At 44.6% G+C, this 10707-nt stretch overlaps 1 protein-coding gene across 2 annotated transcripts; it reads right to left on the bottom strand.

The window, feature by feature from the left end:
* Positions 1-1959: 1959 nt before the first annotated feature.
* Positions 1960-10240, bottom strand: LOC111855658 (NGFI-A-binding protein 2-like). 2 transcript variants are annotated; one of them, XM_023834869.1, is made up of 7 exons: positions 9675-10240; positions 7606-8481; positions 7257-7390; positions 6122-6173; positions 5390-5534; positions 4605-4738; positions 1960-3575 (listed from the first exon to the last, which is right to left on the bottom strand). In XM_023834869.1, the coding sequence occupies exons 2-7, from the start codon at positions 8473-8475 to the stop codon at positions 3291-3293; spliced, it is 1620 nt and encodes a 539-aa protein (XP_023690637.1). In that variant the 5' UTR covers positions 8476-8481; positions 9675-10240; the 3' UTR covers positions 1960-3290. The 2 variants fall into 2 exon arrangements, with proteins under 2 accessions (XP_023690637.1, XP_023690638.1); XM_023834870.1 differs by having other exon boundaries at positions 3342-3575; positions 4580-4738.
* Positions 10241-10707: the final 467 nt, after the last annotated feature.

Below are 10707 nucleotides of genomic sequence, written 5' to 3'. Positions count from 1 at the left end.
CATATATGTCTTTCCAGAGCATGAATGAGTGTTCTTCCTGTTTATGAGATAAGCAGGCTGAAGGCTTTATCATGCAGCATGAGTCATGCTGAGTAATAAAAGATTTGCTATTGGAGACCTAACTCTATGTTACAAACAATACACCCAAAGGTAAATGAAACACATTTGGTATTTCTTTGTCAGAATCCAATACAATCTTTGTAGTTCCTAAGACACAAGGGAAACCTTGAGAAGCACAATATTACTATTGGTGCCAAATACAAAACTCAAAATATTGGTATGTAATTTGTTTCAAAGACATCACCTAAAACTCATGCTTTGCACCATGACCACCCTTAATCATTTATGTTCAGCACCAAACTCTGCTATAGACATGTGACCTGTTGTTCTTCATATTAAGCAAATAATGAGCCAGCTATTAGGTATAAAAGGTGAAAGCATGCAATCAGGCATTCTCAGGATTTTTTCTTTCTTGAATAATATTAACAATCGCTAACTTAGCAATTAAGTAAACCCTCCTACCAATGAGCATAATATAAATGGGCAATTGATCAATAAAAAGTGAGATCAGGCGGCTGCCCTAGCGACTCAGTCCAGATAAGTGGCGGACAGTGGATTGATGGATATGCGACAGATGGCCGGATATGGGAAGTGACTTTGACACATAGCGTAAAAGATGCTGGGTTGCATCGCAGAAATTATCAAAATGTTTCAGAGAAGATCCTGCTGTATTACACAAAAATGGAATTCAACTTTGAATAAAATAGTCACATGTCCATTGGGCCCCTGAACAAGGCCTTTAATCCCCCAAAATGCTCCAGGGCTGCTGGGTAAAAGACCTGACCCTGTGCTCTAAAAGAAGAGCACGATTGTATATGCGAAGAGATGCATTCCAATGTACCTGTACTCATACTTGTGCAAATGCCGAATAAAGCACCATTTCATCATCAAAAGTGCATGATGAATGACAAAATAACAGTCAATTGAGTCACGGTCACATATTTACCTGCTGCAGTCAAGCTATTGAAATTATGCCTTTGCAGGAGAAAAATGTCAGATTAACAGAATGCAGAAACTTCTGCACATTTTTCCCCAAAGAACTAGGTTCATGACCATGACGCCATGGCCACACAGCACAGAAACAGATACTTCCATTACCGCTACAGACCTCTGCTCCTAATGGGCATGAAGACGCTCATTCCTCCTGCCCACTCTCCTTCCTCTCAGAAAGACCATATAACACACAATTAACTCATTCCTGCCAGAGAAATCCTGGAAACCCTATTATAGCTAGAGAGTCCATTGAAATGGGAGGGGAGGTCTACTAACGAGGAAGAAATATAGAGGCTGAAATGTTGATGTAGCTTATGGGAGATACGAGACTGGGAGGCCAGGTTTGGACCAGTAGGAGCTGGTACGTCACGGCGATACACAGTCGTATCAGCGAGTGCCGCTCTGCTCCGAGTCCAGCAGCGCCGTGCCAGGATCTTTTACTCTTTTGAAGCTGGTAAACGCGTCCACTCCGTCGCCAGCTCCCCCTGCTCTGTCTGGGCCCGTGAGGCAGCATCCTCTATATTTAGCCTACAGGCTGTGAAGGTCTGTGTGGCCCAGGGGTGAGAGCGCTGGTGACATCAGAGGGGGTGACTCACCGCAGCACAGGCTCACTCTCTCAGGGATTACCGGCGCAGAACTGACGAAAGGACCACCCCCGCCTTCAGGAGGGGGCTGATTAGGACTCTTCCGGTTGTAATTTGGCCAGGATGCACAGTATCAGAAGCAAACTACTAATAACAAAATCTGGAAGTGATAAGCAAAAGCGATATGATTTAACGTGAAGCTTGTTTTGCTGAACTGCGCCCAACATTTGCTTTTGTGTATGTGTGAATTACGGACAGGATTTTAAGATACGGTGTCCAGGGCATGTTTATATAAATATATATGAAAGACATAACGCTTGAATAAACAATAAAATAAACCTTTATTGAAAATTAACAAAATAAATAATCTACTGTACAACATAATAAAAGCAAGAGGTTGGTTAATACTTGTGAGGAAGAGGGTATAACTTTAGGACAATAACATTAATCATACATGTCTGGTTCTGAGGGCAGGTCTCCCATAATCTGTCGCCATTATCTTAGGCTTCAATTTCTGTGCGTCTGTATGGAGTTTCCCCGTTAGCCATTACATGTTACATTAACTCAATTACAATTACTGTAGCTACTATGGCAGGAGATCCATAGAGGATGTAGAGCAAATTTTACAGAACCAAGCTCCCTCCGTCTCTGTCCCCCTGAGCTTGGTTGCTACACGTGTAACAGTAACACACATTGAATGGTTTGGGTCTGGTATCCTGACACAAATTGACCTTGTCCCAAAGCACGCACCCAACACCGTAGTGTTCAGTTCGACACTAATTTACAAACAAAGAACCTGAGAGAATGTGTGGGCGTGTCTTTCTACTCATGCGCTATCAATCAAAGCGGCTTTAGCGTTTCCATGTCCCCCTCCGTTCTGGTTCCAGCGAGCGGCCGTGCTCGTAACACAATAGGTGAAGTGTATTAATAACCATAATCACAGGTGTTTAACCTACATCTCATCCTTTAAAGGAAACTATTAGTTCCAGTGCTGAACATGGGGATGGAAAATTTTCAAAAAGACCCCCTTAGTTCCTTTGGTCTGACAGCTTGACACCACTTTTCCACCCACATATGCCCGTCATCAGCGTGATGGGGGGCTTTATGTCTGTTTTTTCCTTTCTTAAACTCATACTACAATATTATCAGGATTACAGGGTTTTTGTTGCTTTTTTTTGCGAAACACAATTACTAGTTTCAAATGACCAGAAACAACATCCAATTTGAGGGACTTGCCCCTCAAATCTCTACCTAATGCAGGATAATACAATGGAAGAAAACCATATAACAGCTAAGAGATCAAGATTAAGAGTCTGATGAAGTGTGGTCCATCTACATAATATCTAAAGAGCAGGCCAGCGGCTTGCCAAGTGGACTACAACTACAATAATACGCACACAAGATTAGTTGCATAAGGCCTACATTGTCCAAAAAATTAAAAACATGATGTCCGAAATAGGTCTTAGGCTGTAGGTTAAAAATGCCAAAATAATCCCAGATCTTCCCAGCCCTGTAACATTTCCCAAAATTAAAATCCCTCTGCTGTAATCATTCTGTTACATTTTCAGTGACACACATCAAAGAGAACGGAAACAAAGGAGTAGCACCAAAGGTGGAACATAATTAAAAGAAGCTAGATGAGGCGATCTCAGCTCAGCCCAGGCCTGAGTGGGATTTCTGCAGGCTCCTGTCCCTATGGTAGACTGGGATGCTTGTTGGCTTTGACAGGGCTAGAGATCTTATTGCTGGAAGGGAGGGGATTCGGGGTAGAGGGTATGGATGGCTGGGCAGGGGGGGTGAAGCTAAGACCTGGCAATGAATATGGGCAGCGGACTTTTTATTTTCCACTGTGGTCGGAGTCGTCTTTGGTGCTGCAAGAGCTGCTGCGTCTGCGGGGCTTGGCGGAGCTCTTCTTGTCGCATATCTTGTCTTCAGCCTCTGCGAAAAAAAGTAGGAACTCTTGACGGGGATACCACAGGTAATCATGACAAGGATAATCTTGATGGGGATACCACAATGGCATATTTCCTACTTCAGCCATTTCTTTCATTTATCTTATGTTTATTCTGACTGTAGGTACAAAGTCTAGTGTAAAAAGTATGTGTAAAAATTCATGTGTACATATTTTGTCTTGAATTGTCTTGCAAGCCCAAGGCAAATTTCTAATTTGTTTAACACACTCAGACCACGAAGATCTTTCTGATTCTCTGAGTTTTCTCAAATCACTGAACGGTTGGAGGATACTAGTGTTGAAGCCTTAAGTGGGTGATTGGCTGGTGGAGAACATTAAACGGCCATAGAAAAAGTTGAAGGGGGAGTTAGAGGCTAAGAACGTCACATTGAAATGAAAGCCTTTCCTGTCCCTGTTTTTTTATGCAAAAAGCAAAAAAAAAAAAATGAAATAGCAGCAGCTCTCTGCCCACTGTTGTTATTTTCACTCCTCTGAGTCAGTGCTCTTCCCCTCCTACCACTTCCCACTCAGCCATCCCCTCCCCCCGCCCATCTGCGGCCGCCCACTCCTCATCACGCGTTGCTCTCAAACACACTCTGACGTAAAGAGGGGGTGGGGGGGTTCCAATTTCATGCCCCCTCGGCAGCCCCCCTCGACCCACTCCCCCCCCCCCCCAGATCCGCACCCGCCCACCCACCTCACTTCCTTTCTCTCAACATCCCAGGTGGCGGCTCTGAATTAGCTCACGCTGACGGCAAAGAAGGAAAGCACGCCTTTCATAGCTCAGCGAAATCTCTAAACGCCAAAAAAGGACATTGTGCTTCCTCCTTAAAGCCTCCGCCAGACCATCAAAACATGAATCTGCATCCAATATAATCCAGGTCAAACAAACGTGGCGTCCGCATTACCGTGACGATTGTTGCCAGATGACGCAAGAATGTCAACAACAAAATCAACGGGCTGGCATGGTGTTATTAACGTATCGTTTCACCTGCCATCTGAGTCAATGGGCTGACCTTGCCCCCGTGGCCGTGCGACACCATCCTGGCCAGCCGTAGGCCTTCGTCCATCAGCGTCTGCTGCATGAGGTTGCGGCTCCACGTGGGTGGGGCGCCGCCATCGATGTTGGGGCAGGGCGATGAGCCCAGGCCTGATGGGAACCGGCCCACGAGTAAGACCCACAAGAATATACACAGAGTCATCAAAGCTGCCTCTGTCAGATTAAGAAATAACAGGCGCCCCTCTAAGCCTCTGTAATAACGTTAAGGCGGTCTCGCATGCCTGAGCCTAATTACGATTTTAATTAGAATTATCGCTGTGACTGTCAAACCAATTCTCTACAGCTGCGGTGGATCTGCAGTCTGACCGAGGCGGGTTTTCAGATCCAACATAGGATGTCGCTGTTCAGCCAGATCTTTTGCCATTTTTTACGAATATCATTGTTACTATCATAAACATTTTATATTGAACAATTTCTGCAAGCCTCCGATCTCAAAAATCTGAAATGTTTTGAATAATATACAATGAAACTGCATAGTAATAAACTGTCATGATTTTCATGGGTTTTATAATGGAGGACAACCATATCCAGATTATAAATCCAATTATCCTAACAGGTTGACTAAGTAGTAGCCCATGGTAATGCAGTTGAACTGTAAATGGCTGATCAAACTCGTTAATTATAACTGACATGGTAACTGCCATGTGACTTGGAAATCCAAAATGAAAAAAACATTGTTGAAGGTCCCAAGAGTAACAGTGCGATGGTCATGACAGAAACTTTGTGTGACCCAAACCTCACCTTGCGGCATGCCATCCACACTTTCTCCCGAGAGGCTGTCATCATCAGGCCCTGACCTCAGCACCTCCTGGTGCCCGCTGTCGGAGCCGGCCGCAGAGCCCTCGGAAATGTCATGAGAGGAGGAGACACACTCTGAAACCACCACCTGTCACAGAGACCAACAAGTAATTCACATATGACTGTTGGTGGTTTGGTTAATGTGTCACAAATCCTGTATTGTATATAAAACAAAATGAAACAAAACAAAAAACTTTAATTCCAAAATACCTTCTATTTTCTGTAATTCTTTCGATTGAGTACTGCTGCAGTTTTTGGATACCGTTTCTCGTGAGTTCTTGTAAAACCAAGAACTCATTCTTGGGACGATGCAGCGGACTAATTAAGCACACCAATTAGTAATATGGAGGGTGGGGGTTTACGTCCCTGAAGGAAACCTGCTGTGGTACCTTGGAACAGGTATTTATAAACTTTTGAAGAAATTCCATGACTGAGCACCATCATTAGAATAATTACAGAGAATTATGGATGTAAGTTTCTCTTTTATGGATATTTGTTGTTATTAAAATTCCCTTAAATCTTCACTGTAGTCCACATAACTAGGAAGCTCTTCCTTATGTTCAATTGGTTAGGTGAGGTGAGCGTAAGAGTCTGAAAACAAATTTACTTTTTACTCGTTTATCATGCAGACGAAAATCTGTTAGCTGTAGCAAGACAAATATCGACGGAGTGTACCTCTTGCTTGATCCTCTTTGGTGGTAGCAGTGCTCCATCATCAGTGTTCGTCCTTGAAAAACCAAACAGGGAATGTCAGGGTCGCCGGCAGAAATGCATACATCAACAGGACACCTACCAGTGAGTACAGCTCATATTTTAATAACCTCAGCATTTCAATGCAGACATGAAACTGCAAGACCGTGTCAGCGCACATGGGATGGTGTGGCTTCCGATAGTCATGCATAACCACAGATTTTTGGTTGAGTTTCCATGTTATCCATTTTTTACAATAAGACAGCTATACACTGGTACAGAGATATGCTGTGCTCCCGTCTGTTTCTAGAGTCAGAATGTAGGGCTGAGTTTTAGCCCTGGATACACAAGTGTGATGCACGATGTTAGCTGATCTTCTGCGTTTATCCACCACCCCTTTTACCCGTACAGGCAGTCCCCCGGTTAAAAACGTGTGATATACAGACAACCGGTACTTACGAACGGCCTGCCATAAGGCATATTAGGAAAAAAATTGGGTTAAATACAATGGTTCATAGTAATGAATGCACACACAACTTTGTGATGTTTGTGAAAACATTGCACAGCTTCCGTGGTTCATCGGCTCGAGGTACAGTACCATATGTAGTTATTTTTCTTATTACTGTATGATTGTTGATGTTAATATTTTCTTTATGACTTACCTACAAATTCGACTGAGGACTTGAGGACTGCCTGTATACTGTGCGTGTGTGTTGCCCAAGCCTGCCTCATCATTATAGACATGCAATGACAAAAAACCAGCCTAGGACTCACTCTAATAGTGAATTTCAAATGGCACCAGCAGGCAGAAAAACACCAGTGTTTGTGTTAGGTCTGCTTTGGGGCAGCTATGTTTGGGAACACTCCGGTATATAAATAAATTGAAGTGTCCTGATTTCTTTGTTTTCACCACTGCCTCTAAAGACCACTCCCACTGGGCACACCCAGATTTGAAGTGTTTCTACTGATGTTTCTTAGACGACTACATGGTTTAGAAATTCATATTCATCTCAGATGTCCTCCCCACACGTGGGAGGATTAGAAGAGCAGTTAAAAGGACTGATACCACCTATGAGATCTGACAGCGAGACAGAGCTGCGCCGTGCGACGCCAGACTCACCTGGCATTCTTGAGTGTGGAGGTGTAGGCGCACTCCCGGGCCACCTGCCTGGCCAATGAGAAGAGCTCGACGCGTCTCAGCAGCAAGGCGTTGTCACGGATGCAGAACTGGGCCGCAGCCTCGTTGATGATCATCTGCATGCCAACACCATGGTGTATGATATTAAACACACACTTTTGTCGCTTAAGCATCCACAAAAAGACACCAAAGTCTTGAATGAGCATGTTCGTCATTGACTGCAGTATTGAAAGGTTCTCCCTCACTACACAATAAATAGAGTGCAAATGAACTCCTGAATGGAGATTCCTTATATGTCCCATGCATTTGATTTTCTTTCCTAAGCCTGTACCTCATGGTGCGTGAGCTGCTTGCCCTCTCTGCGCTTGGAGTCAAAGCGCCCATAGATGAGGCTGTATTTGCGAATCTCTTCCTCCTTGGCGGGATCGTGCGGCTCCAGCTTGTAGATGTGGCCGACGGTCTTTGCAAGCTTCTTATTCAGCTTGAGCAGAGCCCTCACCTCCCCCGGGTCGGCCTTGGGCACGGTACGCAACAGCCTGTCCACGCTCTCAGCTACCGCCCGTGCCGTCTCTGTGTCCAGCTGGCCACCGGGCCAGGCGGAGATGGACGTCGAAGAGGAAGCAGAGGTGGCCGGTGGGGGGAGGGGCGGGCTGGGCTGGTCATCATCCACCCCCGACCCTCCGGCGCCATTCTTTTCCGGATCGGGGCTTAGCCAGTGAGGGTCCATGGGTGACAGCTTGTCCCGGTAGATGCCATCCTGAGGCTGTGGGGAGGCTTGGGAACAGGGGCTCTTCGGGCTGCAACTGTGCAGCGGAGTCAGGGAAGCTCGCTCCTCCCTCTCACAGGGAGATCCCGGCTGGCCATTGCTCAGAGACTTCCCAGTCACACCTGCCACCCCACCTGTGGCTTCAATCTTAAACAGCGGGATGCTGTTCAACGGCACGCTGGCCAGGGGCTGGTTGAAGACCGTTGGGTTGGCAGCCCAGTCACGCAGGGCCTTCTGTAGGCGTCTCACGTGCAGTGGCTTCGTGGCCATGCCCACCAGTGCCATGATCTCCAAGAACTCCTCCTCCCCGGCCTCGCACAGCTGCTGGACATCGTCGCCACCCTGCTGGATGAAAGTGTCGTAGTAGGCCAGGAGGTTGGCGCGCTGAAGCACTCGGTATAACTGCAGCTCTCCCAGTGTGCGGGGAAGGGACATGGTGACCTGAAACGGAGGGGTAGTACTGGAATAGTACTTCACAGATGTGCTAACTTCACTCCCCATAAAAGTAATCAAAAATAACTAAGGCAGTGCCATTGCATACAATTGTACCTCTATGACCTACTGAAGATGCAGGCAAAGTATTGGCATCAGTTGCTCACAGGAGAGCAAATTATTTACCATTGCAGAAATATCACAGGAAGACAATGCAAGTTATGCACAGTTTTAAAAGAAATCTGTTGTAGGAAACATATGAGAAAAAGTTCTTTGTATATCACCCCCACCCCCAGTTTTGGTATCTCGGTGATTAGCCAACCCAACCACTCTACAGGAAAATCCTACAAAATTCGTAAAAAGGACAAGCTAATATTGGATTTAGATCAAACTCTTCAAAATAACTTAAATATAATTTATGAGAAATTGACAGCATTTTTGCTGGAAAACTACTTTGGAACAAATGTCACATTCCCTTGCTGAAAACAATCAGAACATCCGACGAAACACGGTGGACGCACTTTTACGAAACCTCACTTTGAACATCATGCGCTAGCGAAGCGTGTGCCTGATTCGAGTATACGGACTCATTTGAGAATTCATTGTAGCTATATAGTTAGGCAAATGTAAGTACTGGAGCTGAGTAGGCTGGCCAGAATGAAAGGGAAATATGGCTTATATTTAATGTGAGAGATGCAGGGACCCACGGCTCTTAGATTTTATATTGGAAGAGGCTGAACGAGCCTATCAGGACAAAGTTATCAAGTTTTCAGTGGTACTTATTGTGCGTCAATGTTTTGAATATATTTTAGCCAGATGTCATTTAATGCCACTCCGATACTGACCAACTATTTATTTATTCATCCATTTAGTTTTTTGTTTGTAAATGTATTTATTTACTGGTAAGTCATACAATCTGTGTTCACGCGCCTGAGAAGACAGTAATAGGAAGCAGACCGGTTTCACACTGCCACGCAGCTGGTCATAATCATAAACCGCTTCCGATTTATAGCCCGTGCACATCTGGATTAAGTAAATGCAACCCAGATTTATTTGGGGATTAAATGTATTTTCCTTACTGTAGTAACAAGGTTGGCCATTCCAGCAGCAGAATGAAGCTCGACTTTAGGTTCTATGACAATAATAAACTATCCACAACGTATCAATCGCGAAAATATAACCAAAAGCATTTTAATTCTCACCTCGGTGGACCGGCTACGGTTCCTTGAGCAGAAATTAACTGAAGATCCGAGTCGTCTGCTAAGAAGCGGTATCCAGCTGGCAGGACAGCCGGGGTAGTTTCGCTGAAACTGGACGCAAACGATGCGACGAGTAGCAAACAATAAAAAAGACGAAAATTCAAGGGAATCCCAGTGGGTATGGAGTTTGCTTACTTCCAATACATCCAGTTAGTTGACTAGCTGGTATATACATCCCTGTAGTAACAGGCTACTGCTCCTTGCACCCTTTCTCACCGTAGAAATCAGTAACCAGGTGTTTAACTGGCAAAAGAACTTAAAGAAACTTTCGATTAATCTTCGTATCTTTCCCGGACTGCTGTTTGGTTTCGGCAACTGCAAAATTATAAAATAATTCTTTTTATATTGTAATAATTTTTGTTTGTTTTGCTTGTTTTCTGTCTCTGGGTTGTTATTAGTTGCCTGTTGTCCCTGGCTACTGCTCTCCCTCGGAGGACCGCATTGTTAATGATAGTCTTTTGCTCTATGTGTGCGTGGGTGCGGGAGACCCGGGGGCGGATTGCAGCACGCCATCTGACCGAAAAAGAGCTTTCCTCTCCCGGGTAGAGGCGGCTATAGAGTGGGGGTGATCGGGGGAGGGGGCGGGACTACAAGGCTGCATTGGTTATTATAATATAACCAGTTCGTTAACCTTTACTGTTTAACATTTACAGTAAAAATGGACTTGTCGAGTTTCGCGATCCCACCTCTGATGTATGAAATAAATATCCATCCATCCACCCATCAATCCATCATCCATCCATCCATCCATCCATCCAACCATCTTCCAACGTCTTATTCTGAAAAAGGTGGCGAGGACAAAATAAATGCATAAATAAATAAAAAACCACAGCAACAAATTTGTGGTAAACATAGTACAAGTAATCAGGATGCTGCTCTCATCATGTAAATTTGATTTCAAATTATTTTTTTCCAAACGTATATAAAATACTTTGTACACGTTTTTTTTTTTTAAATGCCTTCACAGACCCAGTGA

The sequence above is a fragment of the Paramormyrops kingsleyae genome, chromosome 6 (assembly GCF_048594095.1).
Source record: "Paramormyrops kingsleyae isolate MSU_618 chromosome 6, PKINGS_0.4, whole genome shotgun sequence".
Taxonomy (NCBI): domain Eukaryota; kingdom Metazoa; phylum Chordata; class Actinopteri; order Osteoglossiformes; family Mormyridae; genus Paramormyrops; species Paramormyrops kingsleyae.
This window is presented reverse-complemented; position numbering and strand designations above follow the sequence as displayed.

Excerpts from the sequence above, each read along its gene's own strand:
- LOC111855658 (XM_023834869.1), bottom strand. The coding sequence starts at position 8,475 with ATGTCCCTTCCCCGCACACTGGGAGAGCTGCAGTTATACCGAGTGCTT. Across the intron at positions 7,391-7,605 it reads AGCAGCTCACGCACCATGAG|ATGATCATCAACGAGGCTGC; the intron begins GTACAGGCTTAG and ends GTTGGCATGCAG. Across the intron at positions 3,576-4,604 it reads CGCACGGCCACGGGGGCAAG|AGGCTGAAGACAAGATATGC; the intron begins GTCAGCCCATTG and ends TTTTTTTCGCAG.